Genomic DNA, 17,382 nt, shown 5'->3' on the forward strand with positions numbered 1-17,382 from the left:
CTAGAGTAGGGAGGACACTACTGCCCACTGCAGGCTTGAACTCCCAACCTTCCCATTGAGGGTCTGATATGCTACCAACTGAGCCACCTGAGGGGTCAACATATGCCAACATATCTTCTTCTGCAACTTTGCATAATACTGTTCCCCCCCCCCCCCTTTTTTTTTTTATCATTTGCATTCCTGATGCCTCACCTCAGAGATAAAGGCTTGATAATATCTGGTAAAAAAATTAACAGTCCTGGAGGTCACTGACCATTCCTTATCTGTGCCTGAAGAAAGCTGTGTGAACCTGGCATGTTTGCTGAAATAAACATCAAACCAGATTTTAGCTGGATTTTGCTCATATAGCAAGTTAATGATGACTAATATAATATCATAAGATCAGCAAGTGTTGGGGAAATAAAATGGTGTGTGAAAAGTGTGAAACAAAATTGCTAAGTGCATTTGGAATGGTATGCCAAAATCCACTCTGTTGAACAAGGAGAAGCAGCAGCACTTAGCATTTGGGGTGTGACTGAAGGTACATAGGGTGTGTTGCTGCCAGCTCTTTTGCTCCATTTGCCTAGATAATGAGAGACCAGGATAGAGGATGGAGAGGTTGAGCACAGTCTGGGCATGTTTTTTAGGGGGTTTGCTGCAGATCCGGCTGTCACATAGTCAGTACGTGGAGACTAGGTGCATTGTGTCCTGTGCCCTTATCTGTTCCGTGTGGGCGTGCTGGAAAGAGAAAGCTGCAATGCTGGCCCACTCACACACTGGCATAAATCTGCTGAATCAGCAGCAGGATGTGATGTAGTGAGGACTAAACGTTACCAGCTGCTAATGATATCAACTCCATCTGGGAGTGCATCATTACCCAGGTATGTCCTGAGAACAAAGGAAACACAGAAGAGGTACATCTTCGGTCTCTTACTTGTGCTTGCACAGTTTAGTATTGGCCATTAGCATCAGGCCTCAGTTATGGAAAACAGTGGTGGTCTAGGTGACACTGAAAGCTGGGCATGGGAATTGCTGTGCTGGAGTGGCCATAGCAAAGAGAAGAAATGCCCATGAATCTGCACTGACCACTGGTGCTTGCAGGTCTGCACTGTAGGTACAGTTACTGCTTAGTTACACCCCCCAAGCCCTCCTGCTATTCATTTTTTAATCATAGAAGTGTTTGAATCCAAATCTCAGATCTGAGCTAGAGAAAATACTGATCCAAACGTCATTTCTGAGCCCTGTCTGCCAAACAGGCTGCACAATATCCAAACTGAATGCTCAAAGAATGCTCCAGACTTTCAGATGTTCCCTTTACACTCCATCTGTTTGTGTCGACACCAACTCCACTCCATTTATTCTCACCTGCTGCTGTTGCTGTTCAATTTGCTATTGTCATGGGCCGTAGTCAAGAAATAGAACTAGCTGAAACAAGGTATTCCTAGGTGTGGTTAGCAGCTAATGAAGATGATTTCTTCTCCAGCCCTGCTTTTGAGGAAGAATCTGGTTACATGGTGATATAAATCTCAGTAGTATCATCAAACTGATGGAGGCAGAGTGTGATTACAATCAACACACAGTCAATAAAATAACTTTCTAAAATAGTGAAATACAGGGATTAACTGGAAAGAGGAGCAAAAAAGGTGTTTTGAAAATCATTGAAGTGTGACAGGCTGTTGCCCCAATGCTTTTGTCTTCTGACTCACTGGTGCCAACCATTGGACCCTGCTTGAGGGCATGGAGTGACGCCTGGTATCCCTGATTTTGGCAGTTCCTGCGCAGGGAGGTGCAACACACTGGTTGTGTTAGGGAAATCTGAGCTGGCAAAGGTGAGACTTCCCGAGGGAAGAGCAAGATGCTGTAATTTGATGACTTGATAAAAAGGGGAATGCTGACACAGCCTAGAGCTCCTACTGCAATAAGAATTGAGCAGAAATTGGATTTTATCATTTCTGGAGAAGTACCTGATTTTGACTAGTTTTCTACCCTGAAATGAATGAAACCCAAGCCTGCTGAAATTTCTCACGGTGTGGAATTGTAAAGGAAACATTTCTTTTTGGCTCAGTTGATGTTTTCACACGTCACTTTTTTGGCTGATTTTAATTACATTTGTGAGTTTAAGAGTTTTGAAAACTGAAAACCCAAACATGTTTGTTATGAACATTACTCCATACAATATTTAAGGACTGTTTTGTCTCCACTCAAAAGAAAATAATACTTTTATTTATGTTTTATTTATAATAATAAAATAATACATTTTCATCAAATTGCAGAATGTCAGAGTACTTTAACAAGACCATAATTTTTTGTTGAAAAGCTTTTTGAATGGAGAAATTACCCAGCACCTCTAGGGATGATTCAGCAGCATAAAAGCTTCAGAAACAGTAATATTTTATTGATTTTTTGTTGTGAACAAATTATTGTACAGATCTGGTAGCAGCTAGAGCAAGGCTCTGTGGTGCTATATGAGTCCCATAATTATTGCAAATACCAGGGCACTCCTGGCCACAAACAACATTTCTTTCCCATGTTACAGTCTTTTTATTCTTCTTGTCTTCTCATTTATTTATATTTGTTATTGTCAGTGCATTTGCTATGTCTGGCTACAGTGAAATTGATTTTTCTTCGCTACAGGCTGTGGAGTGTCCCTGTGGTTTTTATTATAAGGCAGTTAATATGACCTATCTCAAGAAAGAATTAAGCTGATTTTGTAAATCATCATTTTTCCTGCACAACAGGGTCAGGAAAGCATAAGAACCTGAATAGCTTGGGCTTGATTCTCCACCAGCCAGAATTATGTGTAGAGGTTTCACAATAGCCATTTTCACTTTCTTTAAGTGAGGGTATAAAGTGTTAGGAAAAAAATAATCTTTCTGGAGATCTTCCATGGGAAATTTAAAAAAAAAAAAAAAAAAAAAAAAAAAAGCCTCAACTCATCACATTGTAAGAAAGAAGTTAAGCCATAAAATTCTAAAACCCACCAACTTTTACGTCTGGAACAGTTACTTTCTCTACTTATATACCATGACCCAAGGTACGGCTCTGTAAGGGGATACACCCCTGGAGGCTTGGCTGCTGGGGGGTCTCTGGGCCAACTGGCAGCACAGCTGGGGTTTGTTGCCCTTCTCTTTGGTGATCTTGGAAACAGGCTCCCAGGCCACCATCTGGGCAGGTCCCATCCAACTCAGGCCCACATCCCACAGGACCTCCTGGTATATTGCAGCTGTGCCTGTGCTGGGCCACAGCCCCTGTTGATCCAGACACAGGTTCAGACCTGCAGCCTGTCTTCCTGGCCTGATCTCAGACCTGCCTCATCACTGTGCACTTCTTGGAGACCACTGGGCTGTCTGATTCTGACTTGAAAACTCATGTAGCTGGCTTGATCAGAAGTGCTACATTGCCCACGAACTTAGGTAATCCCCCTGTGACCAGACCATCCTTAGATCTGCCCTACATGCCTTGCTCAGGTACCATGGGACAGGCCCCTGACCTGCCAGCCTGGCTATCATGCTTGGCCCTGTCAGATGATTATCTGTTTGGGAGCAGCCATCCCATACTGTGTCCTGGTAGACTTTTACTACTGTGGATATTTTTTTCTGATGCCTTTGAGCAGTGTCAGCCCTGCAGGTTCTTTCATCATCCACAGTTACCTTTCCTTCAAGCTCTTACTGGTGGGAGGAATGAAAATGAAGTTAGAATTTAATTTTAATTAACATTAATTAATAAAACTAAAAGGCAGATTATTTTGTTGGAAAATGCCTCCTTTAAATTTCTTTTTATGTGCTTTCTTAAAAAATGGAGAACTCCAAAGATGAGGACTGTAATAAGCAGTTTGTTTGTTTAAAGATGTTGCACAAATTGCCATTTTGGCCATTATCTTGTCACATGTAGTAGAGGTGGTTGAATCCTGACTAGACTCTAGTGGGCTTTTTAGGCATCAAAGGCTCGAGGATGGCCTTTGGCTCCTTTGCTTCTCCTGGACATGAGTCTGATAGAGAAAGTTCTCCAGGAAAAGGGAGTATAATTGGTCCATTGAGTGGTTTGGTCAAGTCTGGTTTGTCTACTTGAGACTTTTCTTCATCAACTCTGGGCTTAGATCCTACAGCCTCAGGCGGAACTGGCTTTCCATCTTTATGTGTATTATGACTTCCTGGCAGGTGGTGGAAAGAAATGTCCTCAGTTGAAGGGGGTAGCATATTAACTGAGCCCGTCGTCTTTTCTAGGTGTGGGGAGAAAGGATTGGCTTCTGAAGGGGAAGATTGTTGATGAGTCTGGCTGGGTTCTCCAGATGTCTGATTATCTTGCTCTTCAGTGGCAGGATCCTAAATAACAGACAATAAGCATTACCTACATTGAAGCTGTTCCAAATTCTTTCAGATATGAGCAAGGTCACCCTTCACACTAAGGATCTGCTGCAGTTTCAGTCTGCAAAGACCAGCTGCAGAACAGAAGCTCAATGGATAGACATATGGAACTACATCTTATGCCAGGGGAGGTGGGTGCATAAAACTTCAGTAACTGCACAGTTATTGCTTCTTGCATTCCATTTGTTATTTACAGTATCTTTGTAAAGCTTTCTGAACACATTCTGTATGATTGACTCTCGACTTAGTCTATTGCCTTTTTACTCACCTAGCAACAGTCTCTTTTGTCACAAGAGAAATTTCTTCCTGATTTGACCTTATCACTTTCTTGAAAAACCATATCTTTGTGAATAAGAAAACTTAAGAGTGACTGGGCTTTCAAGAGTTCAATTCTTGGTTTGTAAAGGAGTGTTACTCTTGCAATATTGAGACCAGATTGAGAATTACCTGCAGACTGTAGATTTCACAGGATATTGAGACAAACTGCCGATGTTCCATGTGACTGTTTACTACGGAGCCTTTGCAGAAGCCTATTTGCTGGAAGAAGAAAATGCAAGCAATTTTTTCACATTGTAGCACTAATACTTAGCTCTTATCTTGTAAAATAAGTGATTATGAAAGGCTGAGTAGTTATAGCTTCTGCATGTATTTGTAGGGATAAGCAGCTTGGGCCAACTTTTCTTTTGGGATTGGCAAGCTTACAAAAGCAGGCAGCGTTTTGGAAAAGGCTTAACGTTAGCAAAAGAGGGCTAGGTAACGTGACAGTAAAAATGAGCTGGCAACTTAAGGCCCAGTTACAACAGCACACTTAAGTTCTGCTGCAGCAGAATATCCCCATGCAGTCAAGTTGCAGAATAGAATCATAGAATAGGTCAGGGTTGGAATGGACCACAAGGATCATGTAGCTCCAGCCCCCCTGCCATGGGCAGGGACACCTCACACTAGATCAGGCTGGCCAGAGCCTCATCCAGCCTGCTCTTAAACACCTCTAGGGATGGGGCCTCAACCACCTCCCTGGACAGCCCCTTCCAGGGCTTCACCACTCTCACTGTGAAAAACCTCTTCCTCACACCCAGTCTGAATCTCCCCACCTCCAGCTTCATTCCATTCCCCCTAGTCGTGTCACTGCCTGATATCCTAAGAAGTCCCTCCCCAGCCTTCTTGTAGGCCCCCTTAATGGAACCTAATATAAATTTTTTTCAGGCAAAACCAGTCTCATACCATACTAGTGAAGGAAACTATGAAAAAAACATTGCTTCTAATGGTAGTGGCTTTACTGAGCTATAGGTAACAGGGCTTGGATCTAAGTTAAGATGGGATTTGAAATGTTATCTCCTGGCATTATGCCTAGTTTCTTTTATAATTTTTAATTTAGTTCCTAAATGTTTTCCTTACCTGACTTGATTGTAGTATGAATATATTATTTATGAGTTGATTGTGATTAATTGTCTATGTCTGTTTACTTGGAAGAATGAGTCTGTTTTGTAAGGCAATGGTAACCCCACCTTTTTCTAGATCTTTCTGTTTTTTTCTTTCTGTTTTCTTTGCTTATGGACTTCTCAGATGAGAATTCAGACCTTTTACTGAAATACTTATTCTAAGCAGTTTATACATTGCCAAGACAGTGTAGCAGTACAACCCATAAAAAGAGTCCTGTGGGCTTTGATTCTTGTCCACAAAGAATCAAAGGGATAAGCTAAGTATTCATTGAGGAACCCTAGTTTCTGAAAGATAGGTGTTCATACAAGGAAATGGACTTACAGCTTGTTCTGGTGGAAGTGGCTTGCACTTGGAGATGTCAGCAGTCTTGTCACTTTTGGAGCAGGATGTCTCCTGAATTAAAAACTCCACAAAATATGCAGGACCAGTGACCCACTGTTAATGGGAGACCAATGACAATTAGATCTTGTGCATGTGTCAGGAAGAAGGAAGAATCCTACTAAGTGTGGAAGGAGCAGGTTACAGTTGCAGCATTCCTGTTAGTTGCATTATAATGGAATGATTTTTTTGGCCAGTGCAGCTTTATTGCCTGGTTAATTTTTTTTTATTTCTTACAAATGCACAATCTTAGTAACTCATGGATTAGCTATAGTTGAAATGAGTTGGGGTTTTGTAATAAGGTAGCATCCACATAGAACATCCGAAGACCTTCATCAGGGCTTTCTCCATGGTTTCTGGCTGCTTTTATGAACAAGATCACTTTTTCCCTTTCTGAAGTGCAAGTACCTCAGATTTGGAAAATGGGAGCAAGGAAATATGGCATTGTAGCAGTATCTTAACAGTTTGCGGTGAAGAGTGAGAACTACCTTGTTAGCTATAGGTAATGAATTTTAGAAAGACCAGATATTACTGTGGTAGACAAACAGGATTTAGCCAGTGATCATTAACTCTCTGTCAGTCTAAAATTAGTTTTAAACTCATTTGGTGAATTACAAGTATGTGTTGGAAAGGGTGACTGTGCTTGATTAAATACTTTCTCTTAGGGAATCACTAATTCATGGTGGTGGTAGAAGAAAAGAGCTCACAGTGAAGATTTCCTAAATTTTAGAATGTAAATCTGTCTGGAGTTTTGCATAAAGCCTTTCTTTTTGCAACAAGTAGAATCAGAGTCTTAGATCAATGCACATCCTAATTTCCCAGGAGAAGTACTACACAGATGCAAATTCTAAACAATCAGTAAGATACAACAAATCATACAAAGTTGTTAACAGGTGGATCCATACTTGAGGGCTAAAGCAAGTCAGACGAGCCTTGGCTTACCTGCATTGAAGCTCTTGTGACATTGAGGACAGAGAAATAATGAGTTTGTTCACTCTCTTCATTGAACTTGGCAAGGCTTTTAACAGCAGCTTCCAAATATTTGGGCTCATTTGGATTGTCATCAACTGGGCAGTCAGGACATGTTTTCCAGATATATCTGCGTGGAACTTTTTATTCAAACAAAACAATGTCATTAGAGAAAGTCAGCAGGCTAATAGTGTAGCTCACTGTAAATACATATATACCCCTAACCCTATCCACTTGTCTTCCAGTCCCCTGGAATAACAAGATGTGGTTTGCTTCACTCAGCGGCTTTGGATCTTTATGAATTTGCAGACCCACAAAAAATGTTGCAGTGGAAGCAGAAACACTGCAGAAAGAAGCTCAGCCTACCGACAAGTAGGTCTTGCTGATGTTAGTCACCTTTCAAAAATGCATTGAAATGCTTTTTGGACCAGAGGGTTGTGACAGCCCAGTCCTCTGTTGTCTCAAAACAATGACTGTAGCAGGGCAGGGTTGATAGCCCTTTATGACTCTGTTGTCTCAAACAAGATGTGACACACCTGGTCATGAATAGACAGGGTGATGGCTTTGAGTTGTTGTCTTAACAATGAAAAGAGAGAATTCCTGCAGAGGTGGGAATTCCCTCTTTAAAAGCATGTGTAACAGTACCGTGTAACATACATGGCATTTCGGGGGTGGTGGTGGATGCAGTGCACAGGTGCACACCACTCTTTGTGATTTGGAGAGACACACAGCAGCCTTCCCATGTCCCACCACCACTAAAAAGGTATAAAAGGACTGCAACTTCCAGGGTTATCACAGAAGACATTGTTGGAATGTGCACCCACCATCAAGAACCCAGACTGTCCCTGTGAAATCATTGCTAGATCCGAGGAGTGGTGATATCTTCTTTTCTCTTCCACTCTCTGTCTCTCTCTTTCCTTCTCCTTTCTCTTCCCATTTTCCCTCTGCTCCTGTCCAGCCAAGCACCTTTGCCAAGAGTTTTCCTTGGCTCTAGCAAATCAACCTCATCAGCTGTTTGTTGTCAGTTCCCTTTAATTTGCTCCAAGGGAATTTTTGAATCCCAGCATGACCTCTCATGCTGCCCAGAGCTGGCTCGGGATACTAGGTCATGACAAGGGTAAAGGCCCATATAGAGGCTCTGCTGGGTTTCTCAGAGATGGAAACAGTTATTACTGCAGTGCTTTGACCATACTGGCCTTATGATCACTGACTTGAGAAAATTAGGGCAGCTGAAAACTAATGCACATGTTGTGGGGCCATAATGACAACTAAAATGTAAAGTAATGGTGTGTGGCAAAGAATATTTGTCAAGTTCTCTTTTAAAATGAATGTGTTAAATGAAGGCATACCTGGTTGTAAAGTGCAATCATAATTATTCAGATGAGCAATATTTCTTGCCTGATTAATGTAGATGATTGCTTTGCATTGACCATAAACCTAAAATAACATAAAGATTTAGAAACAATTAATAGTGCACCCTTTGCATGATCAGAGGGCTGGAGCTCCTCCCCTATGAGGACAGGCTGAGAGAGTTGTGGCTGTTCAGCCTAGAGAAGGTCAGTCTCATGGGAAATCTTACAATGACCTTCTAGTACCTGAGGGGGCCTACAAGAAAGTTGGGGGAGGACTTTGTACAAGGGGTTGTAGTGATAGGATGAGGAGCAATGGCTTTAAGCTGAAAGAGGGTAGATTTAGACTGGCTATTAGGGAGAAGTTCTTTGCAGTGAGGACGATGAGACACTGGAACAGGTTGCCCAAAGAAGTTGTAGATGCCCCCTCCCTGGAGGTGGTCAAGGCCAGGTTGGACAGGGCCTTGAGCAACCTGAACTAGTGGAAGGTGTCCCTGCCCATGGCAAGGGAGTTTGGAGATATTCCTTAAGGTCCCTTCCAATGCAAACCGTTCTATGATTCTGTGATTATCTAGTACCCTAGTCAATGAGTAGCTCATTTTCTGTTTGCGTCATTAAATGCTTTTCAAGAAAAAAAGTTGTGTGTATACTCAGATAGCAGTGAAGTACATTTCTAAATATCTCCTTTAGAAATACAAGCCTAGATCTTCCTCTGGTGTAACTCTGAGCTACACAGGATAGCTGTCTGCAGGATAGCTTATACAAGGTACTTCTGGCACCTGAGTAGTGCTCAAGTGTCACAATTTGCTTTCCCTGCCCAAGCCCGCCCCCTCATTCCCCAGGAGCTGGATCTATGACTGTAACCCAGAGAGCTGAAACCTGGAGATCAGCTCAGAGTGTCTGGATCCAGTCACCTCTCTTCCATCTTCTCCCTGTGTCAATAGTAAGGAAGGAGAGTGGTAGGAAAGGCTCTAAGTCAGTTTTGTGGCACCCTTGCACACAAAGAAACTCTGACTTTATGGCAGAATAAAATATTGGTCCCTTAATATCCATTGTGAGTTTGTGTTTGAAAGTTGCATAGACATTCCCTGAGTGCATCTTAAATATTGCCACATGTATGATCAAGGCCTCTAGGCCATGGCTTTATTGACTTCAGAGAAGCCATATCAACAGTATATTCTTTGTACCATTTTCCTGCTGAAGGCAGAAATGAGCAGAATTATTTTTTTATTGGTTTTTTCCATTCAAAATGATTGACCTAAGAAGCAGCACCAAGTCATTACATCTTTCTTCTTTTTCTTTTTTTTTTTTTTAATTTTTTATTTTCCACATGAAATTTCTTTCTCATCGTTCTACATTTTATAAGGGTTTTTTTTTTTCACTTGTTCAGAATCATGTTGGTCATCTGTATCACACAGAATCACAGAATCACCAAGGTTGGAAGAGACCTCAGAGATCATCAAGTCCAAGCTGTCATCACAGACCCCATGATTAGACCATGGCACCATGTGCCACATCCAATCCCCTCTTGAACACCTCCAGGGATGGTGACTCCACCACCTCCCTGGGCAGCACATTCCAATGCTCAATGACTCTTTCTGCGAAGAACTTTCTCCTCACCTCGAGTCTAAACTTCCCCTGGTGCAGCTTGAGACTGTGTCCTCTTGTTCTGGTGCTGGTTGCTTGAGAGAAGAGAACAACTCCCTCCTGGCTACAACCACCCTTCACGTAGTTGTAGAGAGCAATAAGGTCTCCCCTGAGCCTCCTCTTCTCCAGGCTAAACAATCCCAGCTCCCTCAGCCACTCCTCATAGGGCTTGTGCTCAAGGCCTCTCCCCAGTCTCACTGCCCTTCTCTGGACACGTTCAAGTGTCTCAATGTCCTTCTTAAACTGAGGGGCCCAGAACTGGACACAGTAGTAACAGTCTTAGATCACTTTCTGTCTTTGCAGCTTATCTTACTGATCTTTTTTTTTCTTTTTTTTTTTTTTTCCTCCTCTTTCAGTGCAATTTTTGCAAAGTTGTCAGGATGAAAGTGCAATTAAACTCAACCAAAAATTGCATGTTATATAAAATTGAGATTCTTTTTATTCCCTTTTTGACAGACGGTCTTTAAAATAAACTCTTACAGGGTTGCTATAAAAAGTAAACCATTTATTCTAAATAGTGTCCTAGCATAGCTATTTGGCTATGTCTGCTTAATAGCTTTGGTCAAAAAGAAAAAATCTTTCAATTTTTCATTTTTACCATAAATCTTACCAGTCTAGAAACTGATTAGAAAGTACAGAGAAAAATTGTAGAGCTTTAAAAAATGGGGTTTGATTTCTTCTAAGCTCTGCTGGCTATTAAAAATACATGTGCAGGGATTTTGCTGTCATCAGTACTACCTGAGTAACGTATCATACTGTGTCCAGTTCTGGAACCCCTATTACAGTAAAGATCTGGATGTACTGGAATGTGACCAGAGAAGGGCCATGAGGATGATCAGGGGCCTGGAGAACCATTCCTGTGGAGATAGACTGAGAGTTGGGGCTACTCAGTCTGGAGAGGAGAAGACTGCGAGGAGACCTTACTGTGGCCTTCCAGTGTCTTAAAGGAGCCTGCAAGAAAGTTGGTGAGGGACTCTTTAGGATGTCGGATAGTGATAGGACTAGAGGGAATGGAGCCACACTAGAGAAGGGTAGATTCAGATTGGATGTTAGGGGAAAGTTCTTCACCATGAGGGTAGAGAGACACTGAAACACGTTGCCCAGGGAGGCAGTAGAAACCCCATCCCTGGAGGCTTTTAAGGCCAGGCTGTTTGGGGTTCTGAGCAATCTGATCTAGTGTGAGGTGTCACTGCCCATGGCAGGGGGGTTGGAACTGGATGATCCTTGAGGACCCTTCCAACCTTGACATTTCTATGGGCATACTTGAGATTAAATTAGAAAATAATATCCTTACAGTTGAATGAGGTACTCTGGCCTTACAGTTCTTCCACAGCTTTCTGCTGAGTACATGGCATTCAGTATCTATTACATCCAAGATGAGATAGAAGACAGAACCAGTGATCTCCTGAAAATAAATAAAAGAGAATCATATCCCAGTTTTGTATAGAACAATGTGGGGACACATAAAAAAGAAGAGATGGAGCAATGCAGAAGACACATGTGGTATATACATAGATATCCCCCAAACTGAACATTCTGTGGGACAGGTGCTCTTCAGACAGGATTGGTCATATATCTAGCCATCTTTAATTGATGCCTTTTGGAGTCAGTCTTACCATTCTGATTCTGCTACCATCTAGAACCCAAGAATAAGGACTAAACCTAGTGATGTTTTTAATCATCAGCTGTGTTTTATGGTTAGATTTGAAAGGTGGAGGGGGTTTTGCTTTCAGTAAGAAAGAGACAATAAATACCACAAGTAATAAAACATTGCTAAGACAGAAAATTCCAGTAAGTACTCCTTCTAGGAGTGTGTCTCCTTCTTGGAGTGTGTCTTCTTCAAGTATGACTGCATTCATACAGACAAATATTCTCTCAAACCAGAATGTGCTGTGAGAGACCTCACATATCCACATGGATTTCTGTGCTGCACTTAAAGTTTCAGACCAGTGCTTGATTTCTGAGCCCGTGCTCAAATCCAGAAACCTTTATTCAGTTCAGTGCAGCACAGGTGCACATAGGAGTTAGGGCTCAACTTGTGGGCACACATGTTTCTATGTGAGAGGGGCAGGGAAAGAATACAAGTATAGCTCTCTCTCTCTGTGTATATGTCTGTATATATAGGTGTGTATATCTATCTCAGTACATCATTTTGTAGAGAAAGGTGAGATGCTGCATGGTGAAGACCTGGTTCTGCTTCCACTGTAAATATGGGTAAGCACCCTTCCAGGGTGTTTATCAGGGATATAGTGTAGTAGGATCATATTTTATTTTCTGTAGTGGAAAGCTGGAAAGAGAACAGCTGTCTTTTATACATCCTGAAGAATTTAGATGTTTGGACTGGGATTATGTCTTTACTGAAAAGGGAGAAAAAAACAAAACTGAATGAGAGCAGTATTCATTCATCTATTCCTAGCTGATTTCACTGATTTATGGGAAAAAAACAACCACAACACTTTATGGGGCAAGACTCTTGTAGAAGTCTGGGGCCAGTATCTGTGCAATTTTTACTTCAGTTTTGATTTCTGTCTAACAGTCAATAGGGCATCTAAAGGCTAGAGCAGTGCTGTCTTTTTTTTGTTGTTGTTGTTTATACTGTTTGGGAAAACACTAAGAGGTATCTTTCTTGAGGTTTGAGGAGACTGTGATGCAGATGATTCTGGCTACACAGTATAGAGAGATCTCTAGAAAGAGACTCTGGTGGTGATTCTATGTGAGCTCTTCTGTATGTACTTGTAACTGTAAACCCAGACCCTTTAAATATAAAAGAGAAAACTAAATAGAGAATAAATATAAGATTATTTTGTTTAATTTTGTCTCTAAGTCATGTGCAATTATCATGCTTTTTACCATTTTAAAATATTTTAATATCCTCCTTTTTTCCCCAAAGTACTCTAAGAACTAATCTGGTAATGCCTCGCACTGAACTCTCAAAGGTTTGCTACACTAATCCTGAGGTTTAATTCTAAGTGTCATATGGAAGCTTGTGAAAAGATCAAAAGCTGGTTTGACAAAGAGTGAAGCAGCGCTGCATACAATGGCATGGCAGCATCCCCACACCTGGCTGCATACTTCCTTCTGGGGCAGGAACTGATCATAATTCTCTGTTCTCTCACAAGGTACCTGTTGCAGTTTGAGCTGGGTGCCCCCCTGCAATGTTTACTTCCTGTGTCCAGAAGTCCAGCCCAGGGGTGGACACAGGAAATTATGTAGTATTTCATACCACAATCCTTTGCACCACTATAAGATGCAGTGCGGAGTCTAGCACTATCTCTTTTCTTCCTCCTCTGTCAGCCGGTAACTGGGGAGATGTCTCCTGGCTTTGGGCCTGGCTAGGCCCAAGGCCACCGGGGGATGGGCAGTCTCAGATCTGGCCAGCTGAGACTAGCCTAGCAGTGGGAGGGGGAAGAAGGAGCCCTGGGGGTCTTGGGTGTCCCCTCAGGTAGGGATGGGATCTCTCTGGGTCTGTTTTGGGATCTTTCTTTGTCACTATGCTTTTGCTTTTCTGTAAATGTTCACTGCTTTCTATTTAAACTTTCCATCACTTTTGCAATCCGTTTGTCTGAGTATTCATTGTTGCCAGGGGTGGGGAAGGGGGCTGCCTCAACCCAGCACAGTACCTAATACCATGATGATACCATTCTTTATTATGAGAGCTAATATAGATTAAATCAGTAAACAGAAAGTAAGACTTGGCAAAGAGCAGTTGCCAGTTGTTGAAAACTTAGTGCAGCACTTGGTACAAGCTTGTAACTTTAAATACATCCTTTATGAGAAAAAAAACATTAGCAAGACTTGTCCTGCTTGAACCAGTGATACCTAAGGAAAATATGCATCTTGAAGGAGTCCCAAAGTTGAGATCGGTGACTTGAGCTTTCGAGTCAGCTCTTCAGGCATTCTAGAAGCAAAAGCATGCTCATATCTCATTAAAGAAATGTTCTTATAATCAAATGTATTTGATGTTAGATGGGGTTATTCAGCTGAATCATGAAGACTGATTGTAAAGCTTGGTATCTTGAAATACTAAATGCAACCACGGTGGACCAGGCTCTATTTCCTGTTGCCTGTAGCTCTCTTGTATAATATCAGCTCTAACACGCAGATGAGGTTATTATAAAATCTACACATCTTTTTGTCTACCTGCTTCTGTATGTATCATCCTCCACTGGGGAAAAGGTAATTTGGGGTTTATTCAGAGCTCAGCAGATCTCTGAAGGTTTCATCATCCTTATTTTAATTTTCATTAAAAGACCATTATGCAAAGGCTTTTTGATATCTGCTTAGGATTGAATAAGAACCTTCTATCTTTTATGCATTGCCAAAAAGATCCCTTCCTCAGCACTGCTGATCTAGGATTGCTGCTACAATGAGTACCGGGGAGCCTGGGGAGCCAGAAGAGATGTGGTGGCAATGCAGCATCACCTTTGTGACAGGGTGACCTGGTGCAAGGGAAAGAAATTAAATATTTGGCCATGTTTTGTAATTTTGGTTAAGTGCCTGTCAGTGAAATTAATCATGAGCATCTTGTATGAAAGAAAGGCTCTGTCCTACTTGCATGTAAGTTAGTAGCAGATGGCTCATTAGTTTCAATTAGAGCAAAACTGAACCACAGGTTGCTTAAGGGCAGGTTTGAATTTGAAGTAACTTTGAAAGTGCTTTTATCCTGAGCATTGGGTAAAAAAAAAAAAGAGAGAAGAGAGAGAGGAAGGATGACTGGCTGGTTGAAAAAAAAAAGGCAAAAAAGATTTTATTTTCTTGAGGGGAATAGAAGGTTGCAGAAGGCTGCTACTGTCCATAAACATCGCTGACATAGCTGACAGATGCTTGTGTACTTGGTCCCAGCAGCAGGGAAAATGTGACAAGGGGCTTAGATGGTGTGGTTTGCTATTACAGTGTCATGGAATACCTGATTTGCGGGAGAAACAATATTAGATATGGAAAAAAAATAAGAATAAAAATAAATCAACTCCCTAAATTCACAAAAAGCAAAGTGTGTCCTGAGGCAGGAAGTTAAGCACTTAGGGAATTAAGTAACTGACCAAATCACAAACAAGGACCAAAATTCTCCTGTGCTGATACACACTTAGGAGAAAGGAGAAGCAGCAAAATAAAGTGGTTTACAGCATGCTGCACTCTATGGTGGTCATAGGGATGCTCTAATTATTGTCAGTAGGAAATAGCCCCAGGATAGGGGCTCTGTGATTGACGATATGACTTGTCGGCCAGCTCAGAGGCATCTCATGTAGAAAAAATTCTCAGGAGACCTGATCCAATTATTTGGTGGACACATTCTGTCCCCTGAGCAAAGCCATATAGAGACCATAATGCAAAGTCCAGCAGAGTGCATCTTTGGTTGCGAGACCTCAGATTGCTGGAGGACCCAACATGTTTGGAGGAACTATGTCCTTGTGAGAGCAGCAGGAAGTACTGTCATATCTTTGCCAGTACAGATCTTTAAACATCTGGCAATGAGACTGATTTTCATTAAGGGTTCAGAAATCAGCCTTTCAGCTAGGATTATGGGAAGTGAGCAAGCAGGTTATGTTAGGAGTGCGCTTCTATAGTGCCTTATGTGTTGTGGGCCTCAAGCACTCATTTTGGGTTGTCCCTGGCTAGTGCTAGCAGAGTCAGCTATTGTAACATTTAATAGTAATAAATTAAGCACACACAGAGAAATAAGATACTTGAGGATATGAGAGTTATATTCCATAGTTGGTTTTTTTTTTTTTCAGTGTAATTTGTGCACTTGAACTGGTTTCAGATTTCTTCTGGAGAATGAGTCATCATTTAGAGGTCTGTGAAGGAATTCCCTGGTCCCAAGCTGGATGTATTTACACCTGTTAGTGCTTACATCTTTTTGTGAGAAACACAGGATAACTTAATAGCCTTTGCACTCCAACTGCTCAAGGCAGTGGGAGGAAGGTGTAAAATGAAATTAAATCAGAGTAGTGGTGTTTCATACCAAATTTGAACGGATGCCTGGAGCTATTCCAGGGGCAGGCAGCAGAGAATCATGACTGAGATTTGCTCTCTAATTGCCCACAGTGGTGATGAAACTGCTTCTAGTCATCTGTGTGTAAAGTTGACATAGCCTCTGGAGTCCTGTGAATGCAACTTTACATTTGCCTTTTGAAATATTTCTTAGCTCACACAGATAACGCTAAGGAAGAGTGATGGACACAGGGCTCTTCGTGGGGGAAGCAGATACAGCTCGAGCAGGTAACTTACCTGAGGATGTTCTTGGACACTGAAAATTCGGTAGAGCCTGAGTATGTAGCCCTCCTCTCGGTCAGCATTGATCTTGCGAAGAGCTAGATCGGCAGCCTCCTCTACTGTAATGTCATCGCACGCTGGGGAGAGCAATGCTGTTGGTGATTGTCTGGTAGGAGAGGCACCACAGGACCAAAGCACCTGTACACTGAGGAGCACTGAAACAAATGAAAACATCCTGCTTAGAGACCAGAATGGTAAATCAGTATGGAGGGACTGACCCATGCAAAACAACAGACTTCAGTAATGGAGCTCTGGCTCTATATGAGCTGTGTTCACTCTTCATTAGATACTGACCATCACCTTTAAATCTACAGCTGCAACAGCAAACACTAAGTCAATGATTATACAGTCTTACAAAAGTGCTGTTGCTCTCACTGAGGTCAAAGAGTGCTTTCTCCTTCTGGCTTTACATCTCCAATTCAGACTTGACTGGGCAGATCATATAACTTTAACCTCATTGCAAGGAAGAAGAATAGACACAGAGCTATTTTCTTAAGGAACAGAATTGCTTAAACTCACTCATGTGCTGGATATGTCTGGCTCCAGCTCTGTTCTGTCACTGATCCAGTTCTTTGAAATGAAACAATGACAAATGTCTTGGTAATTTGAAGGGCAACTGGATAAGGGCCACAAAGTTAAATGTTTTTTGTATCTTTTAAATGCTAATTGTAAACAAACAAACTGACTCTCTGTTACATGCAGTCAGTTTGGTTGGAGTAGAAAGCTTGGTTTGGATTCATTCTTTGAGCATTTTCACTCAGCTGGATACCTAACTCTTAGACCAGGCTAAGCCAGCAAAATGCAGTCCATGTCCAGACAGGAAGCTTCTGGATAAGTGTAAAGTACTCTTAGATAACATGATAACAAGAAAAAGTAAACAAATAATGATTTCGCCATGGTGTCTGCTTTTAAGCAGAAATTCCATTGTGTTTATTTGGGACTTAAAATTCAATGTAATTCAATATAGTGGCATACATGTGAAT

At 41.7% G+C, this 17,382-nt stretch overlaps 1 protein-coding gene across 1 annotated transcript; it reads right to left on the minus strand.

The window, feature by feature from the left end:
• Positions 1–2,861: 2,861 nt before the first annotated feature.
• On the minus strand, positions 2,862–16,671 carry FETUB (fetuin B). Its single transcript, XM_068145120.1, has 7 exons — positions 16,355–16,671; positions 11,421–11,531; positions 8,480–8,567; positions 7,104–7,270; positions 6,105–6,218; positions 4,791–4,880; positions 2,862–4,301 (listed from the first exon to the last, which is right to left on the minus strand). Exons 1-7 carry the CDS (start codon positions 16,619–16,621, stop codon positions 3,891–3,893), a joined length of 1,248 nt encoding a protein of 415 aa, XP_068001221.1. The 5' UTR covers positions 16,622–16,671; the 3' UTR covers positions 2,862–3,890.
• Positions 16,672–17,382: the final 711 nt, after the last annotated feature.

This window comes from Melanerpes formicivorus, unplaced genomic scaffold (genome assembly GCF_026170545.1).
Source record: "Melanerpes formicivorus ecotype bairdi unplaced genomic scaffold, bMelFor1.0.p_v2 SCAF_12, whole genome shotgun sequence".
Taxonomy (NCBI): Eukaryota; Metazoa; Chordata; class Aves; order Piciformes; family Picidae; genus Melanerpes; species Melanerpes formicivorus.

Coding starts and splice junctions, on each gene's coding strand:
- FETUB (XM_068145120.1), bottom strand. CDS start 16,621: ATGGGTCAGTCCCTCCATACTGATTTACCATTCTGGTCTCTAAGCAGG. Junction 8,568..11,420: donor CCAGAGTACCTCATTCAACT/GTAAGGATATTA, acceptor ATGTTATTTTAG/GTTTATGGTCAATGCAAAGC. Junction 4,302..4,790: donor GTGAAATCTACAGTCTGCAG/GTAATTCTCAAT, acceptor TCTGTTATTTAG/GATCCTGCCACTGAAGAGCA.